At 37.9% G+C, this 22,439-nt stretch overlaps 1 protein-coding gene across 1 annotated transcript; it reads left to right on the forward strand.

Moving 5' to 3' along the window:
- The first annotated feature begins 1,900 nt into the window (after positions 1-1,900).
- Positions 1,901-18,513, forward strand: dcn (decorin). Its single transcript, XM_056235746.1, has 8 exons — positions 1,901-2,171; positions 9,274-9,526; positions 13,907-14,019; positions 15,103-15,316; positions 15,572-15,685; positions 15,778-15,871; positions 16,874-17,012; positions 17,233-18,513. The coding sequence occupies exons 2-8, from the start codon at positions 9,289-9,291 to the stop codon at positions 17,431-17,433; spliced, it is 1,113 nt and encodes a 370-aa protein (XP_056091721.1). The 5' UTR covers positions 1,901-2,171; positions 9,274-9,288; the 3' UTR covers positions 17,434-18,513.
- Positions 18,514-22,439: the final 3,926 nt, after the last annotated feature.

The raw sequence follows: 22,439 nt of genomic DNA on the forward strand, positions 1-22,439 counted from the left end.
AGCCTAGACTTGTTGTTTAACTACTGCACTCTGTTACCGGTAGGCGTGGCCTCCTAGGGCAGCGAAGCAAGTGCATTCTGGGAGTTGTTGTCTTTCATCCACATAAGTCAAAAATACATTTTCTGGCTTTTCTCAATCTAGAAAGCTCCAAATTCAAAAATAATTTCACATTTCTTCTACATAAATGACCCATTTTAAATACACATTCATCTTTCCAGAGGTGAAGTATCCCTTTAAGTGCAGCGGTTCTCAAGTGAGGAGTCGTGACCCAAAAAGTTTGTAGGAAAAAAAAAATCATATTTTTTGTTCTCAACGTCAAAGACGTCAAACTTTCGACGCAAATTCATGTGTCACTTGGTAGAAGCTCTACAAAGTAAGCAAATGCAATATGATCAGGTTGCATGACATGTCCTCATTCTTGAAAACCAAGAACAAAACTACTCAAGGTAAAAGAAAAGAAAATCCAAACTATATTAAATACAGATTCATGTGCGGTGAGCCAGGGAGAGGAAAAGAGCGAGGACTGAATGTGAAGCGGGTAAATAGGAGGGTGTGGGTCACACAAAAGTGTCTGAGTTTTATGTGGACATTTGGCCTCAGGTTTACTGGCCAGATCCTCTGACTCTGAGCTCAGCCCAAGGCAGATGGCTGAAGGGGATGATGAACAGGTCATCATCTGCATCCTCCACTGATCTGACGCCACATCACACTCTCCAGCTTTCCGATAAACTAGCACACAGTGTCTCCAAAGCTCCACCTGTCCCTATTATAGCTGACAATTAGCTCAGGGGTCAGTCAGAAGAAATTTTTAAAACTATAGTACTTTTTCCGCACCGATAAAGTCAGAAACAGTCTGGTCCAAACTCATTGGTTGATTTTAGACCTTATTTAGGTGTCTTGATGAGCATTTAATGCTATCCGACTAACCATTGTTTACATATTGAATGAAAAAAATATTATTACATGAGCAACAACAACCATTGGCAATTGACATTGATAATTGTCATATTAATGGATAATTAATTAATTAATCATGATATGAAGTATTCTAAACTGATGCATGTTATATAACATATTCCCATCCAAAATGTACTTTTTTTACCAGCAGAAAAACCTGATTCTTTGTCACAATTGATTGACGTTATTTTTTACTTGAATTATATCTCATTTGTGATCAGATCTTCACGCGCTTTTCAAATGGCCAGTAATGCAGGGCATCCAGTGGTGTGATAAAATCACTGTCAGTGTGAATGAGTCTTGAGACTGAAATCCTAATCACCCCTTTCTTAACGTACAGCTTATCTTCCCTGTCTCCTGAAAATGTGCCAGAAAAGCTCAAAAGCTGATTTAGGAGAATTGACTCATACCAATTCAGCAGTCTTTCAATTTCGACAGGAAAAAGAGAGAAAGTCAGGCAAGTGTAGAATAACCGAAATAAAGAAAGACACAGAGAGAAGAAAAACTGGGTCTTGATTTCAGTAACTAGCTGAACTCAAGCCAACTCCTCCTTCTCCATTCTGGGTTCCTCCATTTGCACATTCAATGCTCTTCCATGCCTGTTACTCAGTACAAATAAACAAGCTTAATAAGGATTTGGAAATGCTGTACGTGTGTGTGTGTGGTTGAGGTTACGGGTCACCGAAAAAGTTTCTTGTTTCAAAAGAAACAAAAGTATGGTGGGTGGAAAGGAGGGGAATGTTTCCACCCCGCGTATAAGCAGCGTGAAGTCCACCGAAAGGGTACGCGAGAGGGAGGGGAGACGCTTTTGTTGTATCCAGAACTCCCTATCTTTACCAGATGACACAGAATGGGAGCCCGCCAATGCCTGTATAGTCCCAGCCTCTCGTCTCCAAACTTTTTTTCCCCTCGTTCCAACTGCTTTTGGATCGCTCCAGGCCGGGGGAAGTTCTTCTCCAATTGTCTCATTTGAAAGGGACGAAGAAATCAACCCCTCCCTCTCTCCTGTTCTTCCCTCCTTCCCTCCCTTCACTCGTCCTCTCTCTCTCCCTCTCTGTCCTTCTCTCCACCCCCTCCCCCCTGACAGAGCACACCTGCCTGATCTTGGCTGCAGGCGTCCACACAACGATCTGCCCTCGGCCTGCCGCGCTGCACATCGGCTCCAGCCCTCTCTGGATTTGCGGATCTTCGTCTACGCGCTCCTGTACGTACAGGTAAGATCAGCTCACCGCAAGCTTTCCTGTTAACTCCTCTGAGTGCTGAAAAAAGTAGGGATTGTGATTAAGAGAACAGATCGACCGTCTCAAAGAGAGGTTGACGGTTTGCACTGATGAAATGTGGGTATAACCCCTCGGGAATCTGCGGTTTGGTGGTTTCTGCAGATCATTAAAGGTTGGTGCAGGAATGAGGACTTTGCATTGGTTTGGCTGTTTGCTTGAAGCTTTTAAGTGAAGTTTTCAATGAATTTGATTCATTCTGCCACATTCTAGATTTAATAATTCAGATATTGAGAGAATACAGAAGTGTGTTTATGATTTAAAAAATACCTTTCTTTTGAAGCTCCCTGTATATTTGTACCTTGTTAATACGTATGGATGGTTTGCATGTGGATTAAGGTCATGTTTGCATTCTGATGAGAAAACCATCATCTGAATTTCAAGCCAGAAAAGGGATTGTTCATGCAAATTGATTGCCGATTTTATTTTATTTGTTGCTCAGTTTGAGAGGACAGGACATTTTCTGTCTTTTCCAAATTGTTTCCCTGCTCTGTGAAATCCCTCACTGTTGAGAAAAAGCCATTAACTTTTCGAGTGCCCTAACTCTCACTGCTTCGTCCTGACTTTTCCATCCCAGTTTTTCTTCCTTTTGTGCACCACTTGGCATTTAGAGAGAGTTCATGTAAGGCCTGAAAACACTAGAGGATTTCTAACAGCGCTCTCCTCGGATAGACCTGTCTGGAGAGATGTTATTTGTCCTCTGGCCTCGCTCTGCGTCTGCTTGCCTCCACTCGCTCAAAGTCGCATCCTAAACTCTTTATTCATGGCGTGGAAGCCAAAGTGCCTTGAGCCATATCGGCTGAAGGATGAAAGCGCTCTGAAGGAGAAAAGAGAGAGATGGAGAGAGTGAGAGCGTGGGACTGGTGTCTCATTAATCCTTTAATGATATAGCTTCCTTCCAATCGTAGGCAAGTTTGACAAGGCACTTCCTGGTAATCCCACCACAAAATTCCCAGCTAACTCAAAACATTCGGAGGGGGGAGAGGAAGAGGTAGCCGAAGGTTTAGACGCATTCAATGTGCGTAAATTGGGACACTTTGTGATCTTGAGATGACACTTTGTCTAAACTATCAATTCGTGGGTGCCATAATAATGAAAAACTTTATTTGTCTTTTGTTGGGGTTAGGGATTGGGGCTAGGGTTAGATCATTTTTTACTCTTTTTTTATTGCTTACAACTTTCATTAATTGTGAACAGAACCCACATACACAGTTTGTACCATGACAGGAAACCCTCTCTTCCTCCCTTCAAAGACAACATCCTCAGGCCATGCAATAAGTATTCTTTGGAAGCCAAAGGTCTCCATTTGATTCAAACTATGTGATGTTAGAAGGATAGAGTCAATAAATGGTAGCCATGCTGGTCATTGTCTGCTTTTCCCCTCTTTATTTGACTTTTAACCCTTTCAGGAAATGGGAGCTTTGGACCAAAGTCAAAGCAGTTGGTTATGACAGATGGACAGTTGCCATGGAAAGAGGAAGTGAGAGGATGAGTGAAGGAGTGCTTGTATGTATATGTAAATGAGTCAGAGAGTGGGATTGACTAAATTTGTTGTCTTCGATCAAGGACATTACAGTCATGGTCATTTTTTTTTCATTCATTTTCTTATTGGCCAAAATAATCAGCCATCCCTCAGCATATAATTGCTTATTCGATATCTGAAGGGCTTTTAGTGGCTTTCGAGGTAGGTTCTTTTGAAGAAAAAACTCTTTTGATGGGTTTAACCATGGTTTTGATCTGTGAGAAAGTCTAATTGTGCTCTGGCAGTGGCTTTGGAGTTTGGTTTAGTGGTCTGGAACCAGTTAGACCACAGAGAGCAGAGTGGTCAAAACCCTTGTATGCTGGTGTAGTCCAGGAGTGCAGTTTGTTGAGCTGAATAATAAGTCCTCGTATTTCGTTTTTTGCCCTTTTTGTGCTTTTGTTTTGATATATGACTCATTGGAATGAGCAGATAATTACATTTCTGAAGCATTCTCTTGGTGTTTGGGGAATTCTGGGTATTTTAGTGCTTTTAGTGGGCGAATGCTTTCATGAATAAGAGGCAGTTTTCAGGGTGCATTGATAAGATTGGACCGTCAATGTTTTTATGTTTTAAAATGAAGGGAGCAAGGGAGCACATATGTTTTAAATGTCCTGTAGCCTGTAAATGCCTTTCTGTGAGTCATTGCTGAAAGGAGCAGCAGGTCAGTGAGTGTGTGTGTGCAGGCGGGCGTGTGTGTGTGTGTGTGTGTGTGTGTGTGTGTGTGTGTGTGTGTGTGTGTGTGTGAACAAGGAAAGTAAGATAAGTAGAGCTGTATTCTATTTTCAATATGCAAGTTTTTTTTACTTGTTTTCAAGTAAAAGATCTAAACATTCTCAAATCAAGATACATTTACTTAATATATTAAGTTTTGTTGTTGTTGTTGTTGCATCTTCCAATGGGGTAAGAACAACAATCTTGTTTTCCCTTTGAATTAAGTTTATTTTTCTTACCCCATTGGAAGATTTTTTTCTTCTTTTAGGCAAAACATGCTTAATTTTTATATATATATTTTTTTTCAGAAAACAATACTTATTATCTTTATTATCTTTATTTATCTTTATTTAGAATGGAATGTTTAGACATTTTGCTGAAAAAAACAAGACAAATACGTAGTAAGAGTTGTTATATGGCAATGCAGATAATTGCAACAGGTAATTATAATGTGTACAAGTTACATGTTGGGTGCATGTTCTACTACTACTACTACTACTACTACTACTACTACTACTACTTTATACAGTTATAAACAGTTAACATGAATATTGTAATCTGAGTTTGCTCACATGACCTCATCTCCACCACACTATCCCATAAATCACTTGTTCTGTTTGGATAAGCCAACCTTTCTAAGACACAATCCAGTCTGAATGATACAGTACAGAACTATAATTACTGAACAAACTTCACAATTCTGTAACACAAACCACCTGTAGTGGAGCAGTCTTTCTTGAGATTAAAATCAAATGTATGTATTTATACAGTATATAAGCTATTTATGTTAGCTGTGGTGTCAGTCTACACTGCCAGATTATGTATTATTATACAATATGTTCTATCAAAACAGGTCCCCATGTCTTTGGCTCTCAAATTTATCTTACCGGTAGGCTATTTAAGTATGTTTGCACACATCAAGACAGAATTGGTTGATTGAGGGAGAGAAAGAGAAAAGAAAACTAGACGTTTCAACCCTCCCTTTAAATCAGACCTGCTGTGACACAATCCAGACCTCAAGAAAGACAAGAAGGTAGAGTTAAAACAAGGGCAGAAATGCATGGAGAAAGAGAATTTGAGAGTTAAAGTGGAAATGTTCCTTGATTATTAAAAGCCCACATTTAGAAGACCAGAAACTGGCCAGTGCTGATTCTGGATTCTGTGAAGCACTTCAGCTGGATCAGACTGTTGCCCGACCCGCAGACGGAGAGAAATCAAATCCGAGGGCCTATAACAGCCTGGCAGAAGCTGAGAGTTAGGCACAGAACTGCGTCTGTGAAAAAACACTTCTCAAGTTTATTTAAACTCAGTCCTGATAATCGTTGACACATTGAGCCACCTGACACTTTTCCATTGGTTCCTGCTGAGAAGATACAGACATAGCATCCTTCTTGTTGAGTTGGTCTTCGGTTACTTTCTCTTTGACGGGATCTGCGGATCCAAGTAGAGAGTGAATTGAGCCAATTAAACCAGCCATACATTTTTCTTACTAGCTATGAAACTATGTTGCATCATTTGTAACAATTTTTACATTATTTGACAATGTATAAAAACATAAGATGTGTAAAAATACTTTTAAATAATTTAAAATCTAAAAATATATTGATTTAAAAAAATATTTATATAAAATAAAATATTTGAAATCACACAGAATGACACCGTTATACTGATGTTGATGACATTAAACATATTTAATTAATCACATTTGGTTAAATACAATGAATCAGAAAAATTATTTCACATTTGTAGGTTTCTGAAGTTGTTTAAACGCAAAATTCTTTTGTAGATGCAATATTAATAATTAATGTTTGTGTGCTTTAACCCCGATTTACCTACGAATACCTCCTATTTTTTATGAGATCATGTTCACACATTGTCATGTTCCTAATATATTTGTTTTGGTGGTTGGCACATGAAGTTTTATGTTGAAGTTCCTTATAAAGTTACCAATTTGTTAGTCTTGCGTAGCCAGACTTTCAGACTAATGGAACTTTCCATCGAAGCTTCCATTGGCCAAGAACCGCCCAAGAGGACGTCTGACTGACATGTAAAGTAACCAATCACAGTTTGTTTTGTTCCACGTCATGTTTAGGGGCGTGAAAATAAAAAGTTGATGTCCAATAACAGACCGCCGTGCATCAACTAAATTATTCATTTAATAACAATGGCGCCGCAAACTTCACATACTTTTGAAAATCCAGCGTTTAGTTAATCCTGATAAGCACTCATTGTCACAGCTGTAAACGTGATGGCTTTCTTTTTCCATGAGGGGGTTTGGCATCACAACAGCTTTGTTTTACGTTAAAGAATGTGACACACACGTCTCCCGGAAATCCTGTATTATTCAACCAATCAGATGACGACTTCGAAGTGTTTCCCATTTCGTGCGCCTTATGGATGAGCCTTTCAGCCAACGGTCCATGGGCGTGGCGACTGAGACTACCAATTTATTTATTCGCTAAGAGCCAAGTTTTGAGATTGCCGCATGTGAACTTTGGACCTTGCCTGCACTTTCCCAACAATGGCATGACACCATCAATCTGTCTTGTCTGTTTGCCTGGCTCTCATAGCAGCCTGTGGTTTGTTGACAGCACTCTACTCAAATGCAGCGACAGCTTCCCATGATCCCCCTTCAAACAGAATCGCTCGTGGTAACAGCCTGTAATGCTCAAAGGGCTTTTCATTCTGCTGACCAGGACCTGAGGCTCTAAACTCTTACTATGGCATCATTCCTGCTGGGAATGCATAGTGAAGAAGGGGTTCATGCGGCTCAACTGGTAGAGCATGGCACAAGGCATGGGGTCAATTCCCAGGGACGCATGTACATAAAACAACCTTAAATGTAAATCTACCAAAAGCTTAAATGTTAAAGGGCAAAGGGATTCTGCAATGTGTTTGCTCAAAGCGTCTCATTACTCACTGGGTCAAAGATAATTAAAGGTGTCTAAGGGGATGGATATTGTATTCAGGCCTGACAACGTTACATTACATTAAATACCATGTCTAAATTGAGGTCAGTGAGTTGTTGTTTTGAAATGGCGTTGAATAAAACTACAATTTCTCATTGTTTCTCTTGAAACATGAATACTGGTTGTGGTTGAGCTGAAGGAACCTCAGGAAAATGGTTTCAAATTGCTCTCATGTGATGCATATCAACAGTAACAAGGAAGGCTGAAGGTCACTTGCCATGCATTGCAGGAGTAACTTTTTTCCATTTTTTACTGAATAGGACTTGTAGGAGTTTGAAACTTCTGATTAATTTTCTTCGGTTTATGAAGTTTGTCTTTTGAGACAAATGTTTGGATCTACACTCCATTTGCTTGTTGATGTTGGCTATAAATAGTGATTATCCATGTTTCCAACAGAAGTCTCAATGGAATGTGTCACCAAATTCATCTTCTATTGGTCTGCACTAAGATTAAATGTATCACTGTCTTCTCCTGCTTGAGGAATTAGGAAAAGGAAGTCGTCTTTTCCCGAAGGTTGTCAAGGTCAGTTTCTGGGTTTCCAGAGTTTAACAACAGAGGCACAGTGGTTATTCACTGTGCAAGTGATGTGGCCGCCCGGAGGATTTGAACTACTGTAATTATGCTGTATGTTGATTACATGGACCTGAGATGACCCTGAAAAGACCAACTGGGCTCTGGGAGTTACTGTACCTACTTTACAATTTCCTCGTCTTTCAACAAAATTCAGCTTCTCCTCAGACATATGTTTATGTGTGGGCTCGTGGACAACTTTGTGCACTTTCTCTGAGATGGTTTTATTTTTCCTGACTGAAGGCATGAATGAGTTTGGTCAATCTAGGTCAACTTTCAACAGTTTTCACAAATATAGAGTGCAGGGTTGTCCTTTTAACAGTTTATGGCAGGGGTTTTCAAACTGGGATCCAGGGACCTATAGGGGGCTTCATGGAATATGTAAATCACTTTTATAGAATTTTATATTATTACGGTTTCATTTTGCTTTCTAAGGACTGTTTGCATATTAATGAGAATAATCACAATTAATTTATTGTATTCACAATTTATTGATTTATTTGATTATTCAACAGTCATTACTCAAGTGTCACATGATCCTTCTGAAATCATTCTAATATGCTGATTTGATTCTCAAGAGACATTTCTTATTATTTATTATAATATTGTTCTGTGAACTGCAATACATTTTTTAGGATTCTGTGCGCTGAATAGAACGTTCAAAAGAACTAAATTTATTGGACAAAATCTGTCACGTTTGATCAATTTAATGCTTTCTTGCTGAATAAATGTATTAATTTCTTTCAAAAATGCCCCAAACTTCAGAACAATACTGTATTTTATGCCAATGTGAGGGGAGTCCCTCACAAGGAGATCATATTTCAAGTCCTAGGCAAAAAGTTTGGAAACTCCTGGTTTACCGCATTTGATTTAATGGTTTGATTCCCTTCATTACAAATGTCAGTAGTGATTAAAAATGTATGAATCATTTTTAGGAATAATTAAGGAGAATTTTAAATACTTTATTTCAACCCATGAGGTTCTGTTCTTAATAAAATTAATCCTCTTATTTTATTAAATGTATAGTCATATAAAGCTAACCATCAGTCTAACACTATGAAAAGTTGCAGCAATAGCCAGCAGAGACCTCTACTCTAATATGCCTACATTTGAACCCTGACCTCATCTCTGCCTAGTTATAACCCACATTGCTCAGTCACATTCATGCACTCTACATCTGTCATTTGACTTTTGACATCTCACCATCACAGATCCAGCATATCACCCCTCACCTTTAACCTCTTCTCTTCTCCATTTTACCTTATAGGCCTTAATCAGCAACATGAAATCGGCCTGTCTCTCCCTGCTTTTGGTGTCCGTATGCTGGGCTCTGCCCTTCCGTCAGTCTGGCTTCATGGACTTCATGATGGAGGACGAACCGGGCTCAGGAGATGAAAAATTGCCTGCGACTCGTAAACCACCCATTCTGAATCCACCTTTTTTACCCGATGGACCTGATGGACCTTTCTGCCCCTTCCGATGCCAGTGTCATCTGCGAGTGGCCCAGTGTTCTGATCTAGGTAAACACTTTGTGACACTAAACTAGACTGCTTGATGAAAGCTGTATATGTTCTTATGTGATTTTTTTTTAAACCATTATTACTATGTTTCTGACTGGATTTGGGCAACATGGTAAAATGATCAATGGCAACAACAAACTTGTTGACTTTATGAATAAACCCACAGACCGGCCACAGTCTCTTTGTTATCCATCTGATAGTCTACATAATGTTTACAAAACTCGATCTAGCAAGCTGTAATTTAATACCCTAGCAACCACCCGGAGCACCCAAGCAACTGACTTGCAGCACCCTAGCAACCATGCAGAACACTCAAGCATCTGCCTAGCAACCCCCCAGGACACCCTTGCAGCCAACTTGCAAGATTCTAGCAACACACTAGAAACCACTCAGAACGCCATAGAAACCACATAGTAATGCCTTATCAACCGCCTAGCAACAACCGCCTTTATCAAGCCAACATCAAAGCTTGTCTTTATAAACTTTCCTATCTTTTTTCAAATTCATTTAATCAATTGTTTTTAGGGCTGTCAAATCGATTAATCGGGGCTAATCGCATCTAACATAAACGTTTTTTTTTTATAGATAATATAGCCTATATGTGTATCTTGATTTGAGAATGTTTAGATCTTTTACTTGAAAACAAGTTAAAAATATATATTTATTGTAGTGTATCTTGTAAATTGTCCAACATTCATTTGGTAGTAAGCAATCATTAAATATTATAAGTTGCATATTGAAAATGTAATACAGCTCTACTTTTCTTACTTTCCTTGTATACACACACACACACACACACACACACATATTTACAAAGATGCGATTCATCGATTTGACAGCACTAATTAATATATTTAATAACTTTCACTGTTTTCCTTGAATGTCGGTTTTGTCCTACACCTGATGTCAGTTTTTTCATGGCATAAACTGTCAAAGGCCAAGCAGCTGTGAACAAAACCTCTCTCTTTGTTTGATCTGCCCATTGTTGAGTCACCATTGAATTACTTATGTAACTTTTTCAAAAGCACTTTAAATGTTTTCATATGCTGTTAACTGCACTCCCATAGACGACTAGGCATTAACCTCCAGACGGCTGCCTCATTTTCCTAATTGAATCCCCAGGCATGTGTGTAATGCTTGAGAAAGGCTGTTCTTTTATCAGGTTACTTCCAACGATTTCCGCTTCTCTTCCTGTAAAGCTGCCCTGTCCACCGATTTACGCAGAAAAGAGCAATAGAAACAAAAGAGTGATATAGTTACAAAGAGTCGACTGATCCTTCTTTGTTCTGCGATTGTTTTTTTATTGTCTTTGTCATAAGATCTCTTTTTATTTCTCTACCCTTCTATCCCGTAATTCAACGTAGGCCTAATTGAGTTGCTGAAGCATGTTGTCTCTGTTAGCACAGCTTTTTCTTACAGGAAATTACTCAGAGGACTGTTTGATAGGCTGAACGTCTGTTTGGAAAGAAATACTGTTGACCAGGCAAAATGAGAACAGCAATTCTCACAAAGGGCCAATTCCATTCTTTCGTAACATTAACACTCAACTCCAGTTGAAATGGACAGAGAAAGAACGAGAACGAAAATGGGATTGAGAACAAGGACAAATAAAAAAAGAAGACCAAATAGTTGAGGCCTCCAGCTCTCATCTGCTCCACAGGTCTTTTGGCTTGAAACAGACCTGGAAAAGAATAGAGAGAGGGAGGGGAAAAGGTGTGCCGACAGATCTGTTCTCCATCTAACTTCACCTCTTTCCAGTGAAAAATGTGACCCAGTTTATACAGCTCTGCAGCTGCAGGGAAAACCGTCTGGAAATAATGCCAGAACCCACGAACAACCAATGGCAAAATTGAGATTGTTTGTCTAGGAAAGTTTGATTAAGAGCCTGCTTGTGTTTTTACTTGCTAACCAATTTTTGGTACCAGGTGATATTAGTTTAGTACATGCATTTCTCATTAGAAAGTGGGTTAAGTGTACAGTATTCATTTGGGGCTTTTGCACCTGGTAGTTATAGATAGGAAGCCGCCAGGGCAGTTCCCCTGATAACTAAATGTTCCCCTAGAGCCAATTTCCAGGTTGCATTCACACCGCTAGTAGGAAGCGACCGACAACGACGTCTTTTAAACGCGGCATTCAACAGCGTCAACAACTGGAGAATGGAGGACGCTGTGATCGGAGCTGTGTTTTTGTTGTGTTGTGGGATTCATGATAATTGAAATGGAATAGATGTATAAGTAATGTGATGGAAAGAGCAAAAAGGCGAAATCTCCTATGACAACTTGCGATGCTAAATATCACCGAGACTGAGAAAACAACACAACGGCGCAGACAAAGGCGACAGGTAAATGCCGTTAACATTAGCTTTTTAAAAATGGCGGCTGCTGTTTCATATGGCATGTGTTCGACCAATCAACGTACACTTACGTCACTGGTAGTTCCTATTGTGCTTGGTTAGTCCCTACTCTGAAGTAGGAGATAATTTAGTTTTCCCAAAAGGTGTTCCTTGTAAATTCGTTCCAAGTTCCACTTTGTGAACACGTCAAAAAGTGCGTACTTCCTCCAATGAAAAGGATACTCTGGTGCAAAAGCAGCTATATTTTTGAGTGTTCATGGTGTAGAGAAACATGGAAGTGTGACTCATCTTGTGGATTAAACAGCATCTCATGTTTTTATTCTTCTCACCAATATAAGGAATGAGTTTAGCATCCGTGGGCCTGTTAACGATGGTTTTGTGTTGTTCTCTGCTCTCGATTTTGATTCAGTTGCTGATTTCAGTGGTTAAATAATATTTTTAAACACATGGGACAGTTTTCTTTTAAATAGTTTAATATGTTTGTTCCATAAGGGTTGCCAATGAGCTGCACATTCTGAATATCTTATTGCCATTTGGGTTTGATTTTAAAACCGTAAAATTGTTATTTCCCCCCCAAAGATTTTACAATGTTATTTTTAGTGCTTTTTGGATTACATACTGATAATATAGTCCGTAATAAAACACTCTTTGACCTACATTGATTGCTGTGATTTTAGCTGAGATGTAAGCCACTATAAAATAAGACTAAACAGAGGAGAACGAAAAGAACATGTATGAGACATCTCGACAGCAGTGATATGTCCAGCTGTGATCTCTGTGTCCTCTGTCCTGTGGTTATATAATTAACAGGGACATATTCTTAAACTGTTTATACACATGCACTGATGAGGAAACTCACCGCAAAACAAGACCAAACAATGTTTGTGTGAGGTTCTGCCTAAAGAGCTTTTAGAGTTGGTAAAGCAGATATATTTATGTTTATATATGTGGATATGTGTTTACCTTATTTTTCCTATGTTTTTCCTATGTTTGTAACTAAAAAGCTTTTGGACTGTAAATGTATGAATTTAATTTGTTAATGATGCCAAGTTTATGAGAAAACGTTATTTTTTTTGGGAAATGTTTTGATTCAAACAAAGTGTGTTTGTGCTATTTTTATTTAAAATATATGCCATTTGTTTCGATATTTTTGTTATATAATGCAAAGACATTCATAAATATTAAAGTGTGACTTGTTGTTTCCATGGTCTGCAGCACATTAAATGAAAGCTGCGTCATGTTGGCCAATGTTGGCACAATCAAATTCCCCTTTTGTGGAAATGTTATGTCAGCTTTCGCAATTGACAGCATCATACAGCATGTATAATCCTTCCAAGAAAAACTTTGAGATGTCTGGCATAACAGCTGTCTATGATCAACTCAATGAATCTTTCGAAACACAAAAACGTATATGTGAACCATCATCATAACTTACTGATTTGTGCTGCACTCCAACCTTCTGTTTTTTTTTTTTACTGTGTTACTTAAGCTCTAACCCTTAAAATTGATTGGTCCAAAGTCCAACTGCACATTCATCATTCAGACTTTTTAGAAGTCCATAGAGCCCTCTTTAGTACTCACTAGACCTGTCTGCTCAGACCATGTAATATCAAAATATTTGATTTTTTAACTTGTTTATTAATTTAATATTTTAGATTTTGAGAATAGAAATGTAGACATAATGTTATTTATAATTGTTGCCCCTTAGCCTTGGTCCAGACATTTCTTAGAAACGATTATCTTAAACACATGTAGAATGGTAGCCCATAAAAGTTTCTATAAACAGTTTCATCTATACAATGATGGCTGGAGCTCATCCAAAACCAAGACCAGTCCAGTCCAGGAATGTAGCAGCTCAATTTAGTACCAGAATTTACTCTTGAAGGATTTGTTGGTGTTGGACCAGGATCCATATGTCCACAGCTGATTTGATTTCAAAGTAGATTCTAGTCATAAAAGCCCAGATTAGCTCTTATCCCATTTCATCAGTGTCATTTTTCTTACTACTTGCGTTTTGTGTTTCTCAGGTCTGAAGAACGTTCCAGAAAAAATTCCACTTGATACCACTCTCCTGGATTTGCAGAACAACAAGATCTCAGAGATCAGAGAAAACGACTTCAAAGGCCTGAAGGGTCTCCAAGTGAGATATTCAATTACTCACTCTTTCCCTTGTTCTCTTTTTAAACCACATTTTCTTTAATTCCCTAAATTGGATCGTATAAGCAATGATATTTCTTAACCCCCCTTAAGGTCCTCACAGGACAAATCCTATTTCATTTTGATAGGTTTTAAGACCAATTGGCTACTCTCGTCCTGATAACTTAAAAATGACAGCGTGATATCTTTGCCACGACCTTGAAACCAGCTATTTAACACAAAGGACATATGTCCACATTTTCAAATCAAAGCCATTTGTGAGCCTCGTTTCACATAAAAGAAATTCTACACTAAAAGCAGTTATTTTCCCTTAAAACAAATGCTTGAGCAGCGCTGAAAAACACTCCAGAGAAAACACTTGAACGCTGTTTGTCTGCCAAAATGTGGAACTGGGTGCTAAAACTATGTGTTGCAACCACAGCGATCTTTGAAGGCAAATATCTGCTCCTATTTTTTCGAAAACACTGCAAAAATTCTCTGGAGATCTTCAGAGACACTTTACAAAATAGCGCTTGGGGGAAACTTATGATCCGGAATGTGAAATCCTCTGTGTTTCCAATCCATCCTCTCCAGAAAACAGCTCTCAGTGTGAGAAATGTGTCATTCCCAGGTGCACAAGTGTGATGATTCACTTTTGGAGCGGATCCATTGTTCAGCCTCCTGAACTTCAATAAATATACAGCCTCCCGTCGAGGGCCCTTTGCTATTTCTCGCTTTCCAAGCTCAACATTCACATGGCGCCTGGATCTGTTAGGCGCCAATGAGAGATGAATGCAAACAGAACAGAGAGTGAGAAAATGTTGCCAAAATGCTATGTGAGCTGTCGCTATTTAACTATCAAAGTGAAAATAAATGAAGATTTTTATGTGCTGGAATGTACTATAGATTATAGCAAGCAGCTAGTGACCTTTTTATGACTGAACATCTGGGGTGAAAAGCACATGACAGACTTAAACACAAACACTAAAACAACTTTAGGTTGATCAATTGAAATTGTGTGCATTTAAACACTAATAACTATAACCATAAAGTTTCTTCCCCCCCCCCCCCCCCCCCCCCCATTCAGACACTCATCATGGTCAACAATAAGATCACCATTATTCATGCAAAGGCCTTTTCTTCTCTGATCAATCTGGAGAGACTCTACCTGTCCAAGAACCTTCTGAAGGAAGTTCCTGCAAACATACCGAAAAGCCTCCAGGAGCTGCGCATTCACGAGAACCAGATTAACAAGATAAAGAAGACCTCCTTCTCCGGCATGGCCAATGTCATCGTCATGGGTAGGAATTTTTGTCTGTGCTGCCTAGAAAACCATCAGTGGAGTGGCCTCTTTGTTATATAAATTCAAACATCAATCATCAGTTTTATAAAACTTTAAAATTATTACTTTATTTATTTTATTTATTATCCTGCACTTAAAGGAAATAGCACGTATAAAAGCATCAGTCACCATCAAATCAGCAGTGTAAAAATATTGCATTTCTATGTATATCTAACTGTGAACTAATGCACATTTTGACTCTGTCCCATTCCAGAGCTGGGCTCTAACCCTCTGAGTAGCTCTGGAGTTGATAATGGTGCTTTTGCTGATCTGAAGAGGGTCTCTTACATACGAATTGCTGACACCAACATCACTGCCATTCCCAAAGGTACAGAATCATCCCTATTGTGAATGATGATGGATATCCCTTTCACTTCAATGAATCAATACAACACATTCATTTGTGTCAAAAACGTCCAGGTCTGCCCAGCTCTCTTTTTGAACTTCACTTGGATGGAAACAAGATCACTAAAGTGACCGCAGACAGTCTGAAGGGCCTGAAGAACCTGTCCAAGTAAATACATCTTTCTCCTTAATACATTTGTCATTTGTTGTGCAAACAACCAGTTTAACTTATTGCATGGGAGACTTGAAGAGGCTGGACAGAAACAGCTAAAAATGTCTATGTATAGCTGAAAACCTCAGCACAATCTGACTCAGGAGGAAAAGCGTGTGATACAGAGGAAATCATAATTCAAATATCATTAGATGTGTTTAGAATTTGCACGAGAACAGCTTAGTTGGAGGTGATGGTTGGCTCACGCACCTTGTGAGACTCAAACACCATGACATCATTGCATGGATCAGTTTGCTTTGGATCACACAGAGAAATAACATTCATTACACAGATTTTCCACTGTTCATGCCGAGACTGAATCACAGCCGAGTTGTTATAGAGTATTGACTCTAATACTAACCACTGTATAAGAAGACTGGAAGATTGTTTAGCAGTTGGTCTCTTAATTCTGATGATATTTGATGAGGGAAATCAATAATATAGGTAGAATTGTTTCTTTATTTAGCAAAACACCACTGAGAATGTATCTGAGACTGTGGTTTAGTTTTCGACATTGATGATGATAATAGGAAATGTTTCATGAGCATCAAATCATCTTATTAGAATGATTTCTGAAGGATCATGTGACACTGAAGACTGGAGTAATGATGCTAAAAATTCAGCTTAGACATCACAGGAATAAATTACATTTGAAAATATATTCAAATAGAAATAATAATAATATTTCACAATATTACTGCATTTTCAGACTTCTTCCAAAGATACTTCTTTCAAAAAAACATAAAATGAAACATTTTTGAATAATAATGTAGCCATAACCATGCATCAAAAACTAAAATTGATTTGAGAATTTTTTTTTATTTATTTTAGTTGGTTTTAATTTTTTCTTTTTTTGGTTTAGTTTTTTCCAATTATGTTTGTTCTTCTTTTTATTTCAATTAATGAAAATGTGTTTTAGCTTTCATTTTCATTAATAATAATATCACTCTGTGTTTTCAGGCTTGGTCTAAGCCATAATGAGATCAGTGTGGTGGAGAACGGCTCTCTGGCCAATGTGCCTCACCTGAGGGAACTTCACCTGGACAATAACGTGCTCACTACGATCCCGTCCGGCCTGCCAGAACACAAATACATTCAGGTGAGAGATCCCACACAAGTCAACACCATTTCCACATATCTTTAAAGTCAGCATGAAACAGAAGTTGCGATAGTCTTTTCATCCCTGCCCTAAAAAAAGTAGGGCGGGACTTGATTTTGTCCATAGGGAATTGATTGGATGGTTGTGGTTTGCTATTGCTGTATTTGATTTCATGGTGACTTTAAGTCGCACATTGTCATGCTCTCATTCTGAATTTCAGGTTATCTACCTTCACGCCAACAAGATTGCTACTGTGGGAACCGAGGACTTCTGCCCACCCGGCTATAATACAAAGAAGGCCATGTACTCGGGCATTAGCCTGTTCAGCAATCCAGTGCCCTATTGGGAGGTCCAGCCAATCACCTTCCGCTGTGTCTTCGACCGCTCGGCCATTCAACTGGGCAACTACAGGAAGAAATAGAGCGTCCAATCAGACGGCTCAGTCACTGTTTTCATCCCGCCCCTTCCTGTCTGGCCTAATCCTTTCAAGCACATAACTTAGTCTGAATGTCATATCTCAGTTAACTCGAAATAAACTACAATTCCATTTTCAACATGCACTTTACTGGACAGATATCACATGCTACTTTCAAATAGCCAAATGCATATCAGTATTGTACTGAACATACATAATGTGTTGTTATAAGTGCAGTTTATGCAAAGGAGAACCGAAATTGTACGAAGTTTCGCAAAAAAAGAAAATGAAATAAAGTAAAGCCATGACCACTTAGAATATCCAATAGGGCAAATCGTCCAGACGAAATAATGTTTTTCGAAGGTCCGTCTCGGATCTTCTGGACCTAAGCCATGCTCTTCTATGTTTTCCGCTGGCCTGCGGAGCGGGCAGCAAGGGGTTAACAATTAACAAAAGCTTGTATGCTAGAATGTACTCAGTTATTACTTTCCGTGTAGCGCTACTTCAGATTGTGCTGTTAAAAATCGTTGGTTCCCTCGTAATCAATTGAAATGGGAGAAAACAGGGAGCTGGGCTGTACGAGTTTCTCTTCGTCTCAATGTTTCGGTGACATTTGTGCTCATTAGTTTCCTTGGATCCCGTCTGCTCTGTCCAGTTCAACATAACGCTTCGAGATGTAGAATACACTATTGTCATTTCCACGAAAACGATTCCCCGACGTATACGCATGCTTTTTCTACTCAGCTTCTCAAAGACTGTGGTGTTTTGTGCGAGTGTGTGTGTTTCTTTCTTTTTTTTTGTGTTTGTTGATCGTCTGTGTTTCAGTCTGGAAGGATCGGGAGGGAGACGGCGGACATGGACACCTGCTTTCATGAGAGTCATGAATGTCTCTTGTATAGACGCTGTATATAAATGCTGTATAAAAGAATCCTATCAATGCTTTGAAGCACAAGCACTTACAGTAGTTTGGACTTTAATATATCGGCAAATAAAGGTAATCCCTTTCTCTCTCTCTTTCTCTCTCTCTGTCCAATGAGGGCTCCGACACAGGTGTCTTTTGAACCAAATAAACAGTCAAATCTCTCACCATGCTTTCTGGGAACTTTCACTGGGTGGTTTAATGGGCTTTTTTCATGCACAGGGTTGGTTTTCAGGTAAATGAATTTGAATGATACCTTAAAATAACACAAGGCCAACCTTGGATGGATGCTACAGTCACAGAAGAGCTTGAAAAGCTACGGTAAAAATGTCACGTTTGGGTGCTAGTTCTGGTTTCTTTCTCTACCAAAACTGTTTAAACTGATGTGTTTGTGTCATTTATATGAATTATACAGCCTTTGCTCAAGTTCAAACACGAAGCACAAAATTATATATATATATATTTCAATATTATAGCACTTTTAGGGATCAATTCCAAAGTCAATCCAAGGAACAAAGGTTTCCAGAGCCGTTCATGTGGCTGTTTTATTGTCCAAAGACTTAAAATACAAAAGAAATTAAGTTTTAAATAGGGGAACAATGTTTTTTTTTTAGAATGAAAATATTTTTTCATTTTAAATCCTTTTAATTGTGTGGTTTAATTTCCTTTAATTCATCTCAACGTTCTATTTTGAACTGAAATATTATTTTTCCTTTGGATTTTGTTTTCTCTGATATAGAATAGCAGCTTTTTACAATATCAGTTCTAATTGTGTGTCCTCTCAAATACACCACTGCGGGGTTAACCATACACAGACTTTATGAGAATAAAAAATAGTCACAGTCTCTCTAAACACAGGGATTAGCTGTTAGGATGTTAGTTAATAGTTGCCTTTGTGAAGATGAAAAAGATATTAGGCCCATATCATTTCCTGATTGGATAACGACAGTCTCTAGCCAATATATGCTTATGAATCAGGCACTTCAAAAGATGAAATGGAAATGCTGAAAATTTTGTAAGTGAAGATCATATTTGGCTTAGGTGCATTTTTGATCAACTATGAAGAGCACTATGTAATGGCAAGACACTGAACATTAACTAACAACAGCAAAAAATAAAAACATTCAGCCTACTTTAATACTGTTATACGTTAGTTTTCAAAGCTATACGTTGATATATAGCATACAGCAGAGGTGTACATTTATAAAAACACAGTCTGTTTCATTCATCAATTTCATAACAAAGCCACCAGATTCTCTCTCGTTTCTCTCTGGTGCCGCCTTGTGGACTATTTTGTGCTGCACTATTTGGACTCATATGAGCTTTAATAATTAAGCCCCTCCTCCACAACTCAATGTTAAAGTGCAATGTGTGTGTGAGAGAGAGATGGAGAGGACACAGTGTGGTATTGTGTGTGTGTGTGTGTGTGTGTGTGTGTGTGTGTGTGTGTGTGTGTGTGTGTGTGTGTGTGTGTGTGTGTGTGTGTGTGTGTGTGTGTGTGTGTGTGTGTGTGTGTGTGTGTGTGTGTGGTATATTTATTTATCTGTGGCAGTTTAAAGGGAAAGAACTAATATCATCTGACTATACTGAAGAGTTTTAAACCTAAAGCTTTCAGAGAAGATGAGAGCAGAGGGGGATATCAGTATCGGTAAATATATATTGTAAAAAATAGCTATTGTCCATTTAATGACACATTTAGTCTTTGTATTGAGGGATTTAATCCACTGAATCTCGACAAGTATGAATTTCACCCACGAGTCATATAACTCTCATCTACACAAACTGACGATATACATTCAATATACACTGAATGTTTTCTGTTTTATTTATAAAATAAAAAATAAGTAATAAAAATGCCCAAAAAGCACATAGCCTACTTAAAGTAAAATGAAAACTGAAAATATAAAAAATATAATTCAAAATATTGATAAATACTTTATTAGTATATATATATATATATATATATATATATATATATATATATATATATATATATATATATATATATATATATATAAATTAATATCCCTGATAAAAAGTCACATTGTGAAATATAAAGCTGAAATTGTTTCATTTTTTAAAAAAAGAAGAAGTATGAGCTTAATCAGGCTTGGGCTAGTTATTTTCATCAAACTGACAGCACTAAAAATGATGTTATATAGGGTTGGGAATCACTCCTGTCATAATTAGAGCTGATGAATCGTGCATCACATAATGACAGAAGAGACGTCTCTCTCAGAATGGGAAACGCTTATTCCGTAGTACACAGGGCACTGGTGAAGCCTTGTGTCTGTGATGAGCTCAGTTTCACATGCCTCCACATCATGCAAGTGTGTGAGCTGTGACATCTTAATGGCTTGCTGGTATTATATTAAGTGGATATAGGCCTACTGAAGTCTGAACTTACCCTTGCAGCCGCCCAGTGGCACATGCGCTACCATGTGTGTGTGTGTGTGTGTTTGCCAATGTGAGGCTCAGCGCTGAGTCTGTTTGTGGCAGTCCTGAGGTGTCTGAGGTGCATTTGTTCACCCAACACTTGACTATTTGTGTTTAAACTGCGTCTGCCTAAAAGCCTCTTGCTAATTAAGAGGAGAGAGGTGATTGGAGGGATTTTACAAGGTTAACATATTGATCTAAAACAGCAACACACTTAGTAATTTGCCCCAAACACCTACCCAGTGTGCCATAGAGCTAAATTGTATAACTTTAAAAATTAAAAGAATTGTAGAGTTATATTATCTGTTTTATTGTGCATAGTATAATAGAGCTCTTAAGCTATTTAGAATAGTATCATATGAGCGGCTACGACATTTGGATCATAATAAAAAAGTATGCAGAATGTAAATGATCAGAAAGTGTCCCACTTTACCAGTATTCACCCTATATTACTAAACCTAACCTTATTGGCCTATAATATATATAACAAACACACACACACTTACAAAATGTTTTAAAATGTTACATTTAAGTTTTATAACTTGGCTCTACTTCACACTGGGTTCATAATGTTGGCTATGAAGTATATATTAATATTTATTAATACATATTTTAATATATTATCTGTTTATTCAGCATTTGGCAATATTATATTGCATTACTTTTTAATGTATTTAAAAGCAAATATACATACAGCCAAGTAGATTCAAACGAGATAAAAAAAAAGTAAAATGCAATAAGACTGATTGAAATCTTATTTTAAAAAATCAAGACATCCTTTACATTTTTTTTTCTAACTATAAAATGCACATTATTAATCAGCAGTATAATTACCTACATATATTTTTACTAAAACATTATAATATATTTTTGATTCATGACTCATGAAAATCAGAGCTCGGAATTGATTTGTTTGAAATTGATAGTTTTAACTTATTCATGGGAATGGATCGACCTCACCACCAGTAAGTAGTGCAGGTTTTCCCATTTATTGACTGACAGCTCTCCTGTCCCCATGTTGAGAGAAATCTGAAGTGCAGAGGCGCTGTGTGAACATGCTGGGTTATTGAAGGTCAAGACTAAACGTGAGCATGCATACTCATTTGGACAAAAACAGATTTAATATTCCTCAAAATGAATACAAACAGTAAAATGCAAACTCAGAATATTACGCAAACTTGCATTAATCAAATGTTAAACAAATATACTTTATGTATTTAATCTCATTTTATTAACCAATGCATTTACTAATAAGCAAAATTACTTTAGATAAACATTACATTTATGTTACATTTTTTGTTGTTATTGCTGAGGACTTTCTTCCCCCACGTCTTGTTCTTCTGCGATCCAGATTGGAAGCACAATGGTTTGTTTGAGATGTTCCCATTACCGAACAGGCTTGAATGTGCATTTCCTTCAGCCTGAGGCTTATTCATTTCACTTTTGGTGTGACAGGGCCTTTACATTTGTCAAAAATAGAACTTTTTTTTGTTTTGGTTATTAAAACACATACAAGCAAGCCCAGCCCAGCTGAGAATAAGTAATGCAAAAGTAACGTAACACATTACTGTCCATAAAAAGTATACATTTAGTTACGCAATTAGTTAATAGAATGCATTACTTTTAAAAGTAATGTTAGCATGATTTCTTAATTTAG

The sequence above is a fragment of the Rhinichthys klamathensis genome, unplaced genomic scaffold, assembly GCF_029890125.1.
Source record: "Rhinichthys klamathensis goyatoka isolate OS25496 unplaced genomic scaffold, OSU_Roscu_1.1 h1tg000430l_1, whole genome shotgun sequence".
NCBI lineage: Eukaryota > Metazoa > Chordata > Actinopteri > Cypriniformes > Leuciscidae > Rhinichthys > Rhinichthys klamathensis.

Bases quoted from the DNA above. Each gene is read 5' to 3' on its own strand.
- dcn (XM_056235746.1), top strand. From the start codon at position 9,289: ATGAAATCGGCCTGTCTCTCCCTGCTTTTGGTGTCCGTATGCTGGGCT. The intron at 14,020-15,102 runs GTGAGATATTCA...CCCCCCATTCAG, and splicing joins AAGGCCTGAAGGGTCTCCAA to ACACTCATCATGGTCAACAA. The intron at 15,872-16,873 runs GTAAATACATCT...CTGTGTTTTCAG, and splicing joins GGCCTGAAGAACCTGTCCAA to GCTTGGTCTAAGCCATAATG.